We start from the raw sequence: 20,766 nt of genomic DNA on the forward strand, positions 1-20,766 counted from the left end.
CTGTTTCTTATTTTATCGACCCAGGAGGAATGAAATGTAAAGTTTGATCCTTGCAGAAATTGATTTAAGCAGTCATGTACCAAAGACTAAACAATAACAAAATATTAGCGAAATATAACGTACGTAAACACGCGTATATGTGTGTGTGTGTGTGTGGAACTGGTTGTTGATAAAAAAAAAAAAGAAAATAAACATATATATATAACTAAGTATATGGACGACAAATAAATGAAGATAATATTGTGACAGTTGAAGGGAAGGATAAACATTTGAATATCAATTGGTAAGGAATGGTGAAGAAATGTCTCCGTCTAAATGAAAAAAAAAAATATTCGAAGAACTACTTACGGTGAATCCTAAAATCATGATGATGGCAAAGATTATAAGAAAAGCGACGAGAAAATAGCGAAAGAGACATTGTCGGACCACAGGGAACATGTTTGGACGTTTCTGCTGTTTCTATTTGAAGACCATCAAGTTTCAGCTGGTTTGCGATAGCCGGTGTCATGTAAAATAATGAAACCAGGTATTAAATTTCCACGTGACCCTGCACTGGCACCAATACTTTCTTTTCTTTTTTTTTTATCCTGGTGAAAATTCACATAGCTTGGGAAATAATTGAGTTTTACATTGTATCTACATGGGAGAAGTAAACGAGTTGTGATGCTCTCACCTTTACCATAAAAGACGCAATTTTTTCAATGCAAGCCGTATTGTTTCACGGCGGCCACGGGCTCAGTACTTTTAGTTAACCTCGGACGGGAGGGACCTGCGCAAGTTAAACGGAGCAAGTGGTTCTGCATTTGATATCAATGCACACTGCTATCTTTTATTTTTTACTTGTTTCAGTCATTGCCGTTTAGTTTGGCTGATGCACTGCCCTGAATGAATTAGACGAACAAGTTAGACTCAATATATAAATTTGTTAAAAAATCTGTTGCTTATTCTATCGATCTTCTAGGTTGCGGGAGGAGGCGGACAAGCACAAACACATACACACACACACACACACACACACACACACACAGCTATATGAGCTTCCACACAGTTTCCGTCCACTGAATTCACTTGCAAAGCATTAGTCAGCCCAGGACTGCAATGATGCTGAGGTGCAGCCTTGAAGAATTTTGAAGTCGAATGAATCAACTCCAGTACATACTTTTTGATCCTGGCATTTATTCTGCCAATCTCCAATGCCAAATCCCAAAGTTATGAGGACATAAACAAACTAATACTGGTTGACAAACGGTGGTGGTGACAAACACATACATACATACATACATACATACATATCCACTCACAAGGCTTTGTTTGGCCTAGGGCTATAATAGAAGACACAAGGCTCGAAATTTTTGGGGCGAGGGGGCCAGTATGCAACTGATACTTAATTTGTCGCAAGATACTAGCAGTATGTTGTTTTCGTCTCTTAACATGATGAGACTTTAAAATTCTATTATTTGTTGTAATTCACGAAACACTGCATACACCTTCATGTGGGGAGCTAATGATTTCATAATGATCTTTTAGATATGCTTTAACGCATAGTTTATTTGGAATTATAGTTAATTACCAAATGGAGTAACAGACCTGGTGGTATTAGCATGGCATTAATAATGGCAAATAAATTTGGCATTCTTAATGTCAGACTAAATCAGTTGATAAAGGCAACAGGTTTTAATATGTGTGTATGTATGTATGTACACACACACACACACACACACACACACACATATATTGGGTTGACAAATAAATTTGTTTGTTTCCCTACCCCAACCATTTATTTTAACCCTTACCAACATTTTAAAAATATTTTTATCATAGTGTCTTATGTTTTTTTTTATAGCTCTATTCTTCATCTACAACTTTTGTTTATTGTTTTTGAAATTTCAGACATATGATGAAATACCAAGTAGAGAAAAGAAAACCGTATTTATTTGACAGTCTAAAACCATCGAATTGGTACTGCCCAAGTGTTGAAACTATAGTGAAATCTGTTCGGCAGCTGATGAGGGGAATACAAATTTACAGTACTTATTTATGAATTTTGTTTGTCTCAGTCTTGTTATTTTGAGTTGTCCTTCATTCTAGTAAAGTGAAAAGTGTTTGTGGATTCATAGATTGTTGAGATTACATACACTACTGCTACTGAGACAATCTTATTTTTTCTTCTGAGACAATCTTATTAAGCTTAGATAACACCTAAGATAATTCTTAGATATCAGTGTTTAATTTTGGGAAGTTCTGTAGCATATATATATATATATATATGATGAATGATGATGAACCGACCAGGCTATCAAATATTGCTACACATCACTAGTCACAATGCGCTTCACATTGTTTTAGCCTTCAAATGATGCCACCCCGCTGGCTAAGCGAGCTGGCCAATATATATATACTAGCATTAAAGACCCGTCGTTGCCGAGTCATAGTGCTAGTGCATGTATATATGTGTATATATATATGTGTACATATTACATGTACATCTATATATATACATCTACACATAAAATACAAAATACAAAGTTATATCTTGATATCGCTAGTGATAACAATACTCAAAATATATAACAGACTGGAATTGTTAGCCTGTCTCTTGTAATTTCGATCAATTGTATCTTGTCCTCCCTCTTGTATAGAAGTGTGGCTACAATCCAGCCTACCTCTACTATAAAGGTAAAAATAAAATATTTTCACTTTGCAAGTTTGAGTCGAGTACTCCCTTGCACGCTCCGTTGACTCGAACCTTGCTTCTATTGTGGTGAATTTACTATCTTTCATAGTCGCACCAAGACATTTTTCGAAGGTGCTTTCCTCCGTGCGTTCAAATCATCTTTTTTCTCTACATTGTATACTTTATAGACAATAGTCTTTTCTTTAATTCAATTTTTTATTATCCATCTGGACTATTCCATTTCTGCACGCTAATTTTATTTTTAATTTATTCTGATTCATGTGAAACCACTTATTCAAGTTCAAGTCATTGATTCAATTTTATACCAATTGCTATTTTTACTTTTGTTATGTTACGATTATATTATACTTTAGTTTGATTTTAATTATTACTTACTACATATAATTCAATTGTTATTATTATTTTTATTGTTAAAGTGAAAGTATCTTACATAAAATAGAGAAATGTTTTTGTTTCACTTTTAACACGTAATACTGAAATAGTGGAGAAGATATGATATTGCTATGGGCTCGCTCTAGGCAAGAAGTTGAACAATTTTTTTGCCCATGAAACTACATGCCTTAAGTAAGGCATGTGTAAAATTTGAATGAAATTGTTTGTGTAGTTCTCAAGTTTTAGGGAAACACACAGACAGACGGACAGACACACATCCTCAGTTTTATATATATAAAGATATATATATATATATATATATATATATATATATATATATATATAGGCTGTGTGGTGATAAGAAGCTTCCCAACCACATGGTTCCAGGTTCAGTCCCACTGCATGGCACCTTGGGTAGATGTCTTCCACTATAGCCTCAGGCTATATAATAAGTTCTAGGCTTATGAAATAAGTCCTGGTGTCAATTTGTTCAACTAAAGCCCTTCTAGGTGGTGCTCCAGCATAGGCACAGTCAACTGACTGAAACAAGTAAAATACTAAAAGAATAAAAGAATATATATATATATATATATATATATATCATCATCATCATCATCATTTAACGTCCGCTTTCCATGCTAGCATGGGTTGGACGAATGACTGAAGGCTGGCGAACCAAATGGCTGCACCAGGCTTCAATCTTGATCTTGCAGAGTTTCTTCAGCTGGATGCCCTTCCTAACGCCAACCACTCTGAGAGTATAGTGGGTGCTTTTACGTGCCACTGGCACGGAGGCCTGATAGCCGCTCTGGCAATGATCATGCTCGGATGGTGCTCTTAATATCCTACTAGCATGGGCCTCGAGTGCCAGTAAGGCAACGCTGTTAACGATCATGCTCGAATGGTGCCTTTTAAGTGCCACTGGCATGGAGGCCGGTTAGCTGCTCTGTCAATGAACACACTCATATGTTGCTCTTTGCACCCCGCTAGCACGGACGCCAGTCATCGAATTGATTTTGATTTTGATTTTTGATTTCACTTGCCTCAACAGGTCTTCGCAAGCAGAGTTTAGTGTCCAAAGAAGGAAAAGGTATGCATAAGTGGGCTGATAATGCCCCTGGCATAGGCCATGAGATTATGGTCTCATTTGGCTTGCCGGGTCTTCTCACGCACGGCATATTTCCAAAAGTCTCGGTCACTAGTCATTTCCTCGGTGAGGCCCAAAGTTTGAAGGTCGTGCTTCACCACTTCATCCCAGGTCTTCCTGGGTCTACCTCTTCCACAAGTTCCCTCAACCGCTAGGGTGTGGCACTTTTTCACACAGCTGTCCTCATCCATTCTCGCCACATGACCATACCAGCGCAGTCGTCTTTCTTGCACACCACATCTGATGCTTCATAGGCCCAACATTTCTCTCAAGGTACTTACACTCTGTCAAGTATGCACACTGACATTACACATCCATCGGATCATATTGGCTTCATTCCTTGCGAGCTTACACATGTCCTCAGCAGTCACAGCCCATGTTTCACTGCCATGTAGCATGGCTGTTCGTACACATGTGTCATACAGTCTATCTTTTACTCTGAGCGAGAGGCCCTTTGTTACCAGCAGAGTTAAGAGCTCTCTGAACTTTGCCCAAGCTATTCTTATTCTAGTAGCTGCACTTTCAGCGCACCCTCCCCCGCTAATGACTTGGTCACCTAGGTAATGGAAGCTATCAACTACTTCTAGTTTTCCTCCCTGGAATGTGGCGGAAGTTGTTCTCTGCACATTTTCAGCATTTATTGCTCCCGAGCATCTACCACATACAAAAACTATCTTCCCCGTTAGCCTTCCTTTGATATTACTGCACCTCTTATGTGTCCATAGCTTACACTGGGTACATCTTATAGAGTTTCTACCTATGCCTCTACTACAGATCGAGCAGGGCAATCTACCTGAAGGGATTTGTGGTTTGCCTGCCTTCCTACTTATATATATATATATATATATATATATATATATATATATATATACCCACTACACTCATGGAGTGGTTGGCATTATGAAGGGCATCCAACTGTAGAAACACTGCCAGATCAGACTGGGCCTGGTGCAGCCTCCTGGCTTCCCAGACCCCAGTTGAACCATCCAACCCATGCTAGCATGGAAAGCGGATGATGATGATGATGATGATGTATATATATATATATATATATATGTATGTATATATGTGTGTATGTATGTATGTTTGAAATGAATACAAGTTAATGATATTTCAAACTGTTCATTACAAACGTTTCAATAATCTTTTGAAGAACTTCATTTTTCATCAGCACCACCACCACCGCCACCGCCACCGCCGCCGCCATCGCTGCCACCACCACCACCACCACTGCCACCACCGCCACTGCCGCCACCACCGCCACTGCCGCCGCCACCACCACCATCTGATCTATATAGTATAATTTAAACGTACACAATGAATTGTTTTGAAATAACCATCAGCTTGTTTTCACTCTTCATTTCAACTATTTGTGGCTCTTTTTATCATGCTATAACCTGACTCTTTTTTATGCCATTTTAACATGGCATCTATAACTCACGTATTTTGACACTTTACTGCGTATATGGGTGTGTGTATGTATTTGTATATACAGGTACAACACAGACTTTCTGGTGACTGATGGTCCAGAACCTCTTATAATCTACACTAATTTTCAAACAAGAACTTCAAATTCCTGTGGCCGCCAGACTATTTTACTAGTAGGTTGCACAAACTAGTACCTTGCATATTACAGTATTAATAAACTTGTATAATCTATACCATTGTACTGTTGTATTTGTATTTCATTTAATTATTTAAGTAAATTTAATATTTGTTTAATTTAGAATGTGTTAGCCTGGGTGATCACCACTGTCTAACAGTAATCCAGAAAGGCTTTGGACCCTAAGGTTCCACAAAATCGATGTTGTACCTGTATGTGTATTTATGTGTGCATGTGTGTAAACATATATACCTATATGTGTTTGTGTGTGTATGCACGCACACATACACACACACACTCATACACACACATATACATACATACATACATCATCATCATCATCATCATTGTTTAACATCCACTTTCCGTGCTAGCATGGATTGGACGATTTTGACTGACAGATGGCTGCACCAGGCCCCAATCTTGATCTGGCAGAGTTTCTACAGGTGGATGCCCTTCCTAATGCCAACCACTCCGAGAGTGTAGTGGGTGCTTTTTACATGCCACCGGCACGGGGCCAGTCAGGTAGTACTGGCAACAACTTTGCTTGAATCTTTTTACACATGCTACCGGCACAGGTGCCAGTAAGCCGACGCTGGTAACGATCACGCGTGAATAGTGCCTTTTACGTGCCACTGACATGGAAGCAAGATAGCCGTCTGGCAACGATCATGCTCAGATGGTGCTCTTGGCACCCTACTAGCACAGGCACAAGTGCCAGTAAGGCGATGCTAGTAACGATCACACTCGAATGGCGCCAAGTTTGTAGGGATATATTATCCAGGTGAATACCATGTTAGTTCTCTGTTTGGTTCCAGATGCTAGCTGACCACAACGGTCAGTATCCAATACTAGTGCTTACAGTGAGTTGTTAGTCACTGGTAAATTCTCCTGTTGAGTAATTCTGTGTGTCCTACTCAGGCCTGTGAAGGTTCTCTAGAGCAGTGCTTCTTAAACTATCTGATGTGGCATACCAGCAGTTTTTTTTTCCAATGTGCCAGGGACTGGTAATATTTCTTTGTAATATTAATTTATACCAGAAACAATATATATAATGTAATGGCTTGTTACCAACTTAATGTAGCAGTTCCAGGAAAACGAAGAATTTTACTGTTTTTTAGCCCCAAGAAACACTGTTTCTAGTGGGCTACGTGACACAAACATTCTGTATACTTAAGTTTCCAAAAAGGGAGATATATATAATGAATATAAGAAAAGTTAACAATTCTTTTTATCTTATATTTATTTTGTAAACAAATAATACAATATTACATAAGCATTTTATAATGTTTCTTTCTTTTCTGGAAACTTGCCATGTACGGGCAGCTGATGGCTCACGGACTGGCACCAGTCCGCAGACCACCACTTTGAGTAGCACTGCCCTAGAGTGTATAATAATATTTATAGTGCACTGACAATATTGACAGGTTGCATCTACAACAATGTGCAGTTGCTGTAGGGGAAAAACATGCAGGTCATTGTAATATGCTGTATATAACTGTAAAATAAAATAGTGGATGTATAAGTCTCCATACTCCTTATATATATATATATATATATATATATATATATATATATATATGAAAGAAGGTTTGAAAATGCAATTTTAAAAGATGTTTATTCACTTGACCGGTTTCACTTTTTTAGAAAAAGATTGTCAAAAGTAACATGTAAAAGCTTTATTGTGTTAAGTACTGGTTGTCACAAAATATTACAATACATATATACATTCTTTGATAATAATAAGAACTTGTTAAAAACAGTTTACAAGGAAAAATCTTGGGAAAACATCTTTTAAAATTGCATTTTCAAACCTTCTTTTATATATAATTCCACTCATGCGGTACCTTACAACTTACAACAGTATTGTTATATACACACACACACACATTGTGTGTGTGTGATGTTATTGACCAAAGAGTACAAGGTTCAGAAGTTAAGGTCATGTCAAGGCCATGAAACTGGCCCCTTTGCCAGTTTTCCTCAGCATTACCCTTTCTCTTTTTGATTGCGTCCATCACCAGATATGGTGTAATATATCTCATGTCTTTGCATATCTGTATTCAGTTTAGACACTGGGTCAAAGTTCACAGATCCTGGAAACAGGCCAAAACTGGAGAAAACAGGATTAAAGTAGTTATACTTTGGTTACTGATTATGTTACTGAATAAAAACTCAGGAATAACCTTCCCAACAACACAGAAATCTATTGAAATATGTCACTACACCTTCAATTTGAAAGAACGATTTTCTTTTTTAAAAAATTTCTCATGTGTTAACAATAGAATTATGTATAGTTCCAAGGTGCAGGAGTGGCTGTTTGGTAAGTAGCTATAGGCGTAGGAGTGGCTGTTTGGTAAGTAGCTATAGGCATAGGAGTGGCTGTGTGGTAAGTAGCTTACTTACCAACCGCATGGTCCTGGGTTCAGTCCTACTGCGTGGCACTTTTGGCAAGTGTCTTCTACTATAGCCTCAGGCCGACCAAAGCCTTGTGAGTGGATTTGGTAGACAGAAACTGGAATATGCCCATCGTATATGTATGTATATATATATATGTATGTGTGTGTATGTATTTGTCCCCTCATCATCGCTTGACAACTGATGCTTGTGTGTTTACATCCTCGTAACTTAGCAGTTCAGAAAAAGAGACCGATAGAATAAGTACTAGGCTTACAAAGAATAAGGTCTGGGGTCGATTTGCTCGATTAAAGGCGGTGCTCCAACATGGCCACATTCAAATAACTGAAACAACTAAGAAAATAAGAGAGAGAGAATAATGTTTGTAGATATTTGTGACTAATCACTGCAGTTTATTATTTCGTAGTACAGGATCTGAAAATGACAGGTTGTTGACTTATTTTTTAATATTTTCTCAACAGGACATTTTTTAAATGTTTAACACTTTTATAGGTTCTACATGCAGTTCGTGGATTTAAAATTCTTTCTACTATAGGCACAAAGTCTGAAATTTTTTCTGTTCTCGACTGGTTACCAACCCTCAAAAGGATAAAAGGAAAAGTCGACTGCGGAATTCTAATGCAGAAAAGTAAAGCTTGAAGAAATACCGCGAAACATTTAGTCCGACTTGCTAACGATTCCACCAATGAACCACCTTTGAATTATGGGTTTATAAAGTGAAGACTTTTTTCTGAAATTTATTTCCTGTAAAAATTAGAATTTTGAGTATTCAAAATTTAAAGTATATATTTAATATTTTACTGAATTTAATCAAATGTCTTGCATAGTTGTATTTTAATTAAAATTTGTGCTTGGATAATTATTGATTCTTCAAGCACTTAAACTTCCATTTCACTAGCTTGTATCCAGGCTTTTGACCTTATATTGTGAACATTCAATGAAGTTAGTTAACTGTGGAATTCCATTCAATTAGCCACTTGAGATATATTTGAATGATGATCTATTTTTGGAATTTTATGAAATTCTTTTAATTTTTAAAAAAATTAGTTGGCATTGTTACATTGCTTTTCCAGAATTACTCGACATTTCCAAAGGAAACAAAATAAATGAAAATAAAACAAATCTGAAATATATATTTATTTATCATAAAAAATATTCAAGTTCATCTTTTATTTATGAAATACAATTTTCATGTATAAATTTGAGACAGTTTAGATGTTTTCACACAAAGATATAATAATTGTATTTGCAAAACATTTTCCTCTTGACTCAGTGAGTTATGTCTAACAAACCTCAATGTGTTCCATATTCTTTTATTCCATATTTTATGTTTCCATTGCTTCTCAGCATTATGGTGTGGTTAAACAGGATTCAAGATTAACAAATGGAAATGAAACCCATTCTGCTCAGGCCCTTTTCTCTCATACTTTAGCCTGCTCTAGTCCTTATCTCCTTGCATAAAGTTACCTCTTCTTGTGATTTGTAGTCTTGCAAGCTGTTTCATATCCTCACTAGTGCTGGTGGCACAGATAAAGTACCCAGCACATGCTGTAAGATGAATGGCCTTGGGAAGCGCATCCAGTTATAGAAACCATACCAAACTGGACACTGGAGTGCAATGCAGTCCTTGGGCCCATTGGATCCTGACAAACTGTCCAACCCATATTTGCATAGAACATAAATATTAAATGCTGCTGGTGATGAATTGAATGATTAAAACATAAATGATTGCACTCTATCATGTTAAGAGTATTATATACAAACTACATATCGTGTATTACTGTTGTTTCTTGAAAAATGAAATCCTGAATTTTTACAAGTAATGTAGATATTTGTGGAGGCGTGTGACTTAGTGGTTAGGGTGTCAGCATCATGATCGTAAGATTGTGGTTTCAATTCCTGGACTGGGCGACGCATTGTGTTCTTGAGCAAAACACTTCATTTCACGTTGCTCCAGTCCACTCAGCTGGCAAAAATGAGTAACGCTGCGATGGACTGGCGTCCCATCCAGCTGGAGAACGCATACACCATTGAAAATGGGAAACCAGGCCCATGAGCCTGGCTAGGCTTTAAAAGGGCGCATTTATTATTTATTTAATGTAGATATTTAACTCTGTCAGGAAGAGCAAGAAAATACTTTGTAATGATCATCAATAATGATTGTATAATCAAATAATGATATTTTAGCTGGTTTAAGACCTGATTCGTGTGTTTCTACATTATGACTAACATTTCCAAGTCTAGCCATATTTGCAATATAACTCAGTCAGTGTGTCACAAATCATTATCATCATCATCGTCGTTTAACGTCCACTTTCCATGCTAGCATGGGTTGGATGATTTGACTGAGGTCTGGCAAACCAGATGGCTGCACCAGACTCCAATCTGATCTAGCAGAGTTTCTACAGCTGGATGCCCTTCCTAACGCCAACCACTCCGAGAGTGTAGTGGATACTTTTACGTGCCACCGGCATGGCGGCCAGTCAGGCGGTACTGGCAATGGTCATGCTCAGATGGTGCTTTTTATGTGCCACCTGCACAGGAGCCAGTCTAGTGGAACTGGCAACGACCTCGTAGCGGCACTGGCAATGACCTTGCAGCAGCACTGGCAACGACCTCGCAGCAGCACTGGCAACGACCTTGCAGCAGCACTGGCAACGACTTCGCAGCAGCACTGGCAACGACCCCGCAGCAGCACTGGCAACGACCTCGCAGCAGCACTGGCAACATTTCATTAATTAACCACAACCTTTGTTGTTATTCCACATTCACAGTTAAGATTTTTACATGATGTAAATTCATATGGAAACACAATAAAATATCTATTTTCCTTTCCAATTTCAATTTTTTTGAAAGAATGTATGTCTTCTGCATAATGTTTCTTTGCACCACTTCTGCTGTCCCAGTATTTTGCCAGGCTTCACAAATTTCTTGATCACATGTCTCCCATATTTAATAAGAAAACATTTCAATTTCCTTCATATATTCTATCATATGGTTGTTAACCATAGTTTCTAAGTATAAATTATATGATCATTATTTACATTATTTACATTTGACAGATATTTGTTCTCATCTTAAGAAACACACAAAAGCCGTTCGATTCACTTCAACATTTAAGTTTAATTTGTCAAAATATTTTCGTCGCTAAAATCCGCGACCTGTTCACGTCGTGGATTTTAGCGACAAAAATATTTTGACAAATTAAACTTAAATGTTGAAGTGAATCGAACGGCTTTTGTGTGTTTCTTAAATCGCTTACAAACACCTTCCACGCTGCAATTGTTCTCATCTTGTTTGTTAACACAACATTTCGGCTGATATACCCTCGAGCCTTCATCAGGTGTCTGTGTAAAGAAAAAGGTACACAGAATATTTAATGTTTCTTTTTCTCATATATTATAAAGGTCTAAAAGTTTTCTGTCATTGGTAGCCATGTATGGTGCCAGTTCATCCTCATTTGGAATCGTCAGCACCGTATAACCAGAGAAAAATAAATTATAAATATTACTAAGTTAGACAATTCTTATAGAGAGAAAATAGTCTACAGTTTAAAAGGCATTAATGGTGGTGTTTATTTATTCAATCATTCATGGAGTATTTGTTAATATATATCATCATCATCATCATCATTCAATATCCATGGTCCATGCTGGCATGGGTTAGATGGTTTGACTGGAACTGGCTAGCTGGAAGGCTGCTTCAGACTCCAGACTGATTTAGCATGGTTTTCTACGGCTGGATACCCTTCCTAATGCCAACCACTCTGAGAGTGTAATGGGTGCTTTTATGTGCCGCTGGCACGGGTGCCATTTGCATGACACTGGGGTGCATTTCCATGCCACCAGCATGGGTACCAATTTGCATGACACCAGTACCTGCCAAGACTGTGATTTTGCTCAGCTTGACAAGTCTTCTTCTCAAGCACACATAATGCCTAAGGTCTTGGTCATTGCCTCCACGAGGCCCAACATATATATACAGGGTGTGGTGAATATATATATATATGTATATATATATACAGGGTGTGGTGAATATATTGTTGTCTATGCAAAAATGAAAATGACACTGACATCTCATTTTAACAGAAATATTTTTATTAAAATTGCTTAAAAATATCTTGAAATACTAAGGCGTAAATTTATTTAATAAAATCACCACTGGCTTCAACAATGGCCTCGAAACACCTTCAGAATCCCCTGCATCTCTTCTGGACAGTCGCCTTGTTTAAGTTGGTGAAAGTTGCCATAATCCTTGTGTTCAGTTCATCTTTGGTTTTACAAGGAGTTTTGTTGGTCTCTTGTTCAACTGCACCCCACACATAATAATCAAGGGGATGGCGGTCTGGGGAGTTAGGTGGTCAGATGTTAGGGATAATGTGATTGCAGAAATTGTCTGACAGCCATGACTGGGTTCTCCTGCTTGTGTGACATGGCGCAGAGTCCTGTTTCTAGACATAGGGTCTTCCAGCAGCCAACCACTTGACACAGGGCAGGACTATTTCCTGCAGGCACTTGATGTAGGTCTCTGTTTTGAGTCTTAGACCATGTGGGAAAATGAATCACTATCACTAGTGATCACTACAAACACCATGATGTTGAGTGGATGTTTGATTTTTATCACTCTCGGTACATGTCCTCAGATTGACACTCAAACACTCTGAAATGTTTGTATTGGGGCTTCTGGTGCAAATGCCAAGCAGTATAGCATGTTGTTTCCAAATTTCTGGCAGAGTGAAATGTGTCATAGTGCTGTTTTTCGCATAGACGATGTCCAACTGACCCTATTATATTTTGTAGTTGACAATGGCGACAATTTATCCACTGCACCCTCATTATATAGACTGGGACTGACCATAACTATTTTTATCTAATTACCCTATTGCTCTATAACTTAGTGTGGGCTTCTCTTTCAGATTTATGATTCACTAACTATATATATATATATATATATATATATATACATACATACATATACCTTTATTAAAGCTACAAAAATCTTCCCAAACTGTTTGCGAAAATTTTTGCAGCTTTAATATTGGGTTGTCCGGAATGTTCATGCTGATTTTTAAAGGAAAGAAAAAGGTCAATAAATACTTGCCATTACATTTTTAATCAACCAAATATGAACCATTTTGTTGCACAATGCGTCTCCATCTTTCCTTTAACTTGAAAATACCCTCTTCCCAGAATTAAGGTGGTTTCATGGCAAAGAATTCATCAAGGTATCTTTTTACGTCATCCAAGGAATTGAAATTTTTACCATTAAGACTATTTTGCAGAGATCTGAATAAGTGGAAATCCGAAGGAGCAATATCTGGTGAATATGGAGCATGGGGGTAATACATCCCAGCTGAGCTGCAGCAATTTTTGTCTGGTTCCCAAAGCATCAAGTGCCGAAAACGAACTTTTTTATCTTCCATTTTAAAGGGTTACAGAATTAACACAGGTTATAGGAACATAAACCTTCTTCCACGAAAAGATAGCTTAAACTGTGCTCTAAATGGAGGTGTAGTCAAATCCTATTTTATGGACTCGACCATGTTCTAAATTAAGTGGAAAGGTAAGCTACTATAAATCGGCACAAACTTTCCGGACAACCCAATAAAAGCATATTACTCTATCTTCAGTATTCAAGTACTAATTTTTCACCTTGTTCTTACTCGTGTGTGTGTGTATTTTTCTCAGTTGATTGTTATGACTGGTCAGAAAGTGGTCATTGGTCTTCCACCTACGAAATACTTTGAGCTGATTTGATTAGCTAAGATATTTCATATCTATTCATGTACCTTGTTCTGTAGTTTTTAAAAATATACTTTTAACCTCAGTGACCTGCAGAAAATGAAGCATAATTAAAATTACATAATAACTTTCAGACAATTGGGTTTTGTTTCTTCAAGGAAATTTTGTTTATTTACCTTCAAACTTTGAACCATTTTATTCTATCAATGCATTCATTGCATTACTTTCCCACATAAAAATTTAAAATACAGGTTTTACAAGTAGAATCAATCTGCTCATCCACGTATGCATTGATACACAAGTAGTTATAATTTTATTATGTCACTATTTCTTTACAGAAATATTCTACCATTTCAGTACACCAGAAGGAACATCTGTGCTTTTCTTAAGTAATTTTCCCATTATAGTTTCAAGAAAAGTCAGAAAACACATGCAAGAGAACAGATGACTGTGGAGACTCAGATTTGATCAAAACATTCCATAACATATTCTGCATGGAATCGTTGGTCGTTTTTTATTATTATTTCTCTCATCTGTTGTTTCTGGGGTTAATAGTCATTTCTTTTTTTACTCAAAGAACTCCAGACAACAGACAAGATGACAGATTTTATCATTGCTCTCTATTCTTTGTAGCAGTTTCCAACTCCTTTAGTTGGATGTTCTTGAATATGAGATTTCGCTTCAAGACAGTTCTGAACCTCAGTCAGGAGTCTGCCATGATGACATTTTCCTGTCAATACTACAAAATAAAAGATGATCTTTGGCAGTCATCTATTGTCCATCTTTTGAATATGGCTAGTCCAGCATAGCTCATGGAAAATGGACATAACCTTGATGCTTATCATTTCTTGATGCTATGGGATATAGATGTTGTTCTTTTGCTCTCACTTAATACCTAGAAGTGAACAATTTTACCATAAACTTAATATAGATTTTACAAAATTACACAATTTCTATATAGTAAACATTATTATGTGTTTTTTTTTTTAAATTTTGATTAGGCCAGCAATGATTGTAGCTGATTGACCAATTTGGGCCATTCCCTTAAAGTTAGTGGTCCCTAGCAGTTTTTGTGTCACAGACCAGTTTCACGCAAGACAATTTTCCTAAGGACTAAGAAAATACATGCATAACAAAACACAATAAAGTGCAAAATATATAATTTAATTATTATGCATATAATATATATATAACGTGAAAAACACCCTGCAGACTGTGATAGTCAATAAAATAGAAACGAAATTTTAAAATTATTCTTTTTGTGTGGCCCAGTATCAAATGATCCTTGGATCAGGGTTTGGGGACCCCTGCTTTAAAGAATTTGACAAATCTATAGAAACTACTCTTAAAATCTGAGGGGAATGACTTGATAAAAAGTGTAGTTGAGTACTTTTTATTGCATCTAGGTAGAAGATGAATATGGGGGTTAGTTCGTTGGTTGGACCTGTTAAAGGAGCTAGTAATGCCAGTATTTTCAACACAGTGATATGAGCTCAATCAGATACTCTGGATACGAAAGATGTATATATCCCAGGTATCTATCAGATAAGATGTTTCTGAACATGTTCTATTTGTATTTTGAATATAAAAGGAGTTCCAAATGTTAGAAACGTCTATTCTAATTTATATCTGACTTAAGTTTTATACATATGAAATAAGGATTTTGTCATTATTTAACAAACTGAAAATTATTGCAGATATAGACCAGCTTTTAGAAATTACTTGGTAATAAGCGTTAAAATTTAAATAATTAGTAAATTTATTCCAAACTTCCTAATTGTAGAAACTGAAGAAATAGGAATGGAACCACCTTACTGTTTTTGAGTACTGTCATATATCAAATATAATATATTTGGAAATGCTAATTTTGAGTCATGCTGGAGCTCATTGAATATTTTTGAATGAATTTTTTAGATAATCATTTATGGTATATTTAGGATTAAAAATTTACAATTTAGCATTGTCTGCATATAATTTTATGGGGCTAATCTGATAACTGAATTAATATCATTGATAGAAAGAAAATTAGGCCCAAAGACTATCTTGAATGATATCACTCTCAATTAGGAGCAATGGAGAGGATCTGTCTTCAATATCAACAAACTAAGGTAAATATTTGCCAAAAATAAATCACAAAAATTCAAGAGTACCACCAGCATTACCACTTGGTATAACACTGTATCGAGGCTTTTTAAATGGTTTTTGAATCTAGTATTTTGTTTTTAGAGAATAATATTTCCATCTTGATGGTTTTATATAGGCATATAAGTAGGTGGCAAGGAAGTGGAGTGAGTTAGATATCCTCAATGTAGGAAGCAGTAGAAACGAATGTATTTGAGGAAGACTTTGAGCTGGAGTAACTGGAAGTTTTGTAGTTGATGTCCAGGTGAGAGCGACATCTGGTGGCATTTGAGTAATTTCCATTCTTCAGGCTGAAGTCTGAATAGAGTATATGCTGCATAGCACAGATGGCCTATTGATTAGAGCTGAGAAATTTGTGTCTAGGAGAGGATTAGGAAGTGTGGTTTGCAATAATGATTGTACAAAGAGCAGTGATTTAGTGGAGAAGGAAGGAATTACTCCACACTGGCTTCTATGAAGGTTGGCTGAAAAGTTCATCAGCTAACTAAGGCACTCAGAATATGACCAAATGAGATTTTATTTTTCATCATAATCTCCCTTGCGGTTCTCACATTTCTTCCATCAGTATTGCAGTGCTTGGATCCCATTGACGTAGAAGTTTTCATAGTTGTTTGCTAGTTTGCACATCTTCAAGACAGACATAATTTATATGTAACAACTGCATTTCAACAAAGCTTCACAAGCCAGCAATGTTTGGACACTAAATGAGTGTGTTTAGAAGGGGTTTCACCACTCTGTACATTTTGGTCAGAGCGCCTGAGGACACTTTTGTGTTTGTAGTGTTTATTTCAAACCAAAATTTTTACACTACTGTAAATACTGCCACGCCATAAATTCATGGAAATTAGCTGTAATTGATTATCTGTTGGAGTCTGGTGTTTCCCCAAGAACATCGTCATTCTTCCCTACCACTATTCCCTTACAGAATGCTAATGCTGTTCTACCAGCCACATTACCCAAATGGCAGAGGACCGCTATTGCTTCACAAAATTGCAGATGTTAGGTGCCTCAGGATTGCAGCTCCATCAAAGAGATTAGCTGTGGTAAAATGCATCTTAGAATCAGCAACAATAGGCAAGTTTATTTTGCCACTAGATGTTGAATGTCTCAATAAAAACATGGTTGCAATGCTGATGGAATGCAAACTGTTAACTTTCCAAAATGTATTGAGTGTTATCAGCCTGGACAGTTGCATCTCTCACAAGTCTAGTAATATATAGTTTGTTCCAGATGCGTCTCAACATGACTACCCACCCTGTTAGTGGAAGGACAAATACTTAAGATTTTAAATTCAACATGATTTGTTTTACAACATTCTCCATTTTATCATTCCACTAAAATTTCCTTAGATCAACAGACTTCACACACACACAGCACAGCTGGGAATCCTTTGAACATAGGTTCGCTTGATTCCTTGTGAATTGGGGCTAGACATCAACAGCATCCTATGGGGACTGTAGCAGCATTGTACACTATTTATAAACCAAACTATTCAGTTCTTTAACAAATTCCAATTGCACTCTGAGCCATTTTAGTTTTTTAAGTACGTGACTGAAAAATTTAGCCTGCAAAAAGCTGTTGAGAAGACAAGAACTTGGTTATCTTGAAGCAAAAAGTTGTCATAATGCTTACATGGCCATTGAGTCACTCCATTACCTTGTATGATTGACAAATAAAGGAAATAAAACACCTGTAAGTTTTGATGGAATGTGTCACATTTAGTGAAATTTACACTGGAAACATTGCGTAAACATCCTTAACTACTTATCTACGAAAGTGTAGCCATTGTCAATTACTGCAGGTAAAAATCTAATTAAAACTTACAACTTTTTTCTCTCACAAAAACAATAATCCAACAAAACATCAAAATCAAAGAAACTTTTAAAACAATGTCTTTATAAAACATTGTTATCTGTCAGACGGAAATTAAATTTAACAGCTTTAAGAAGACTTTGAAAACAGATCTGAAACAAACTTGTTCTCACATTTTCTTTTTTCTTCCTTTTAAAATTATTTGTAGAATATGGAAGAAGGGGAAGAGGAAACTGCTGATGTAACTCATTTGTAGTTAACTGGGTAGCAAGATTCTGTTTTAGCTAGATTCCTCTGTGTGTGCATGTGCGTGTGCATATGTGCATGCACACACACACACACACGACTGAAGTGCATATTTTACATGCATCAGTCCATGATATATAGATTTTTCCTCAGGTTCACCACCATTACAAAAATAATCAGCATCATGGCTCTGCTTTGACTTTGTGCTCTGGAAAATGTCAGGATAGGATTCCATTTTACTCTCCTAAATAAAAAAAGTGGCTCATTAAAAGTCTCTTTCTGAAAGACAAAGGCATTTTTCAATATCACTGTGAAATTAGCTATTTAGTGAATATATAAGATTAAACTGTGAGTATGAAATGTTTATTGGATTTCACTATCTTAAAATTAAGCCATGATGTCTTTCTTTTTAAATTAATTCACATCTTGTGAGCTTTTACTGGTTGTGAGTTTATCAAATTTCATTCTTGTGAAAGGACTAGAGTCCACTGGACTTAGATCGGTAGCCACCACACACATTTTTTTTCTCTCCTTGTTTCTTTCTGTGGAAGAGCATAGGCTCAAAATGTAAAAGACTTTTTCAATTCCTGAACGCTACCAGAGCTGGAATTACCGCAGCTGCTGGTATATATATCTGTTGCTAATAGATCTATAGAGCACTTGATATCTGCAGATATGTAGCATCTGATGTATTTGGCCAGTGGGTTTTTTAACTTAGCAGTTTAATTGTTGGCACAAACTATAATGAATAATAATTTTTACACTACTACATACAGACTAGCACACACACACACACACACACACAAAACAACACATACACTCTTTAATTTATTTGTATCAAGTGAGACCATGTTTCATTTTTCGTAAGTCCTTTGTTCCTTTCAGAGCAGAGGCTGTCAAGGAGTTTTCTCCACTGCCCTTGGCTCTGGGCTGTCTTCTCTGATTCACTCCTTCAACCCCTGCTTTTTCAGCTCTACCTGAGTATCCCACCTCCAGCTATTTTTAGGCTGTTGTCTCTTTTACATCCTTGTGAGTTCCAAGTCAAGGCCTGAGGAGTGAAGCAGGAGGTTTTTTTTCCTTTCAAATTTTGCTGCATGATATCATATATTTCCCTACCTAAGTGAAAGCCTTCCTCTCTCAAGTCTTGTTGGTTTTGAATTGTCATCGATGCTTCTGTAACTTTATTTTTTCTCATAGGTAGGGTTATTGGTTTTACACAAACCATTTTAACCTCTGGGAAGTGGTGGCTCATATGAAACTGGCCTCTATCCTTTGACCTGGCCTCTATCCTTCTGCACAGAAGGCCCAACTACATACATACTAGACTTTCTGTATTATCACCATTCCTAAGGTGTTGTTGGTTAACAAATCTACCAATGAGAGATTGCTGTTTAAATATAAATGCTTGTCCAAATATTTAGTATCGATTTTGCTTGGTCAAAGCACTTGTTTCAGAGCTATTATTGATGCATAAGGATCATATTTAATCAAAATCACAAATACCAGATGAGTAGTTGACCATTTCAATGGATAACTTTGAAGATTATTTCCTTATTGTTGATTTTTGTCAAATTTTATTGATCAAATACTTAGCTCAAACATTTGGTCTAATCAATCTAATCATTTGTATATAGCAAAAATATTTCCTTTTTAATCCTAAATAGAAAGAAATGCTGAATAGACTAAATTTTTCTTTTATTTTTTGATATTATTATATGAGTGAAGGTGTGCAGCCTAATGGTTAGGGGCAGTTATGGGAAACCTTTGGCTTGTGGAACTTTCTAAATGGCATGCCTAGTGAAAATTTAACTTCAGTCTTTTTTTTTTCTTTTGGTAGCGCAGCCCATCTGATGATAAGCTTTTTCTAATGCAGGACACTTCTTGAAAAAGGTTGCCTATGTCTAGGTTACAGTGTTGCACTCACGACCATAGGCTCATAGTTTTGATTCCTGGATCAGAATGTGCATTGTGTTCTTGAGCAAAACACATTATTTCATGTTGCACCAGTCCACTCAACTGCAAATAAGTAACCCTGCGACAGACTGGTGTCCCATTTAAGGGGAATGTTTGGATCCCAGTTGCTTATATGCTATAGGCCTGCACACCAAGCCAGCAGGATGGCATCATTTGAAAGCTACAACTATGTGAGGAATTGCATTGTGACCATCGGTGTATAATATCTGATAGTCTGGTCAATACAGTGATTATTATTCATATTCATATGTTAGAGACTACTCTAGGTGTAATTCTTTAAAACTCATTCATTGCCACGTTTCTGTTGAAACTCACTTCTTTTGAAAACAATGAAAACTTTAGTAAAGTAACTTTGTCATTATTAAGCTGGTGTTTGGAACATAAACTAATATGCAGTTTTGGTGTAAGATTTTAATCGGCGGAATTTGAACTCAGAATGTAAAGACAGACGAAATACCTATTTCTTTACTGCCCACAAGGGGCTAAACAAGGACAGACAAACAGATTAAGTCGATTATATCGACCCCAGTGCGTAACTGATACTTGTTTAATCGACTCCGAAAGGATGAAAGGCAAAGTTGACCATGGCGGAATTTGAACTCAGAACGTAGCGACA

General features: G+C 36.6%; 2 protein-coding genes across 5 annotated transcripts in view; one reads left to right on the plus strand and one right to left on the minus strand.

The window, feature by feature from the left end:
* The window catches only part of LOC115216668 (alpha-(1,3)-fucosyltransferase 10-like), a 25,319-nt gene extending 24,831 nt beyond the window's left edge, over positions 1–488 (minus strand). The window contains exon 1 of the mRNA XM_029786170.2: positions 349–488. Coding sequence (XP_029642030.1) covers positions 349–438 — 90 coding nt within the window. The 5' untranslated portion in view covers positions 439–488. The remainder of the gene's footprint in view (positions 1–348) is intronic.
* The window catches only part of LOC115216395 (serine-rich adhesin for platelets-like), a 52,137-nt gene continuing 31,777 nt past the window's right edge, over positions 407–20,766 (plus strand). The window contains exon 1 of one of the 4 annotated variants that reach the window (XM_036506600.1): positions 407–526. The gene's annotated coding sequence lies outside the window, so the exon portion shown is untranslated. Of the gene's footprint in view, positions 527–3,459; positions 3,482–18,303; positions 18,525–20,766 lie in introns of those variants that run through there. The other 3 variants (XM_036506601.1, XM_036506602.1, XM_029785395.2) reach the window with 3 other exon arrangements.

The sequence above is a fragment of the Octopus sinensis genome, linkage group LG10 (assembly GCF_006345805.1).
Source record: "Octopus sinensis linkage group LG10, ASM634580v1, whole genome shotgun sequence".
Taxonomy (NCBI): Eukaryota; Metazoa; Mollusca; class Cephalopoda; order Octopoda; family Octopodidae; genus Octopus; species Octopus sinensis.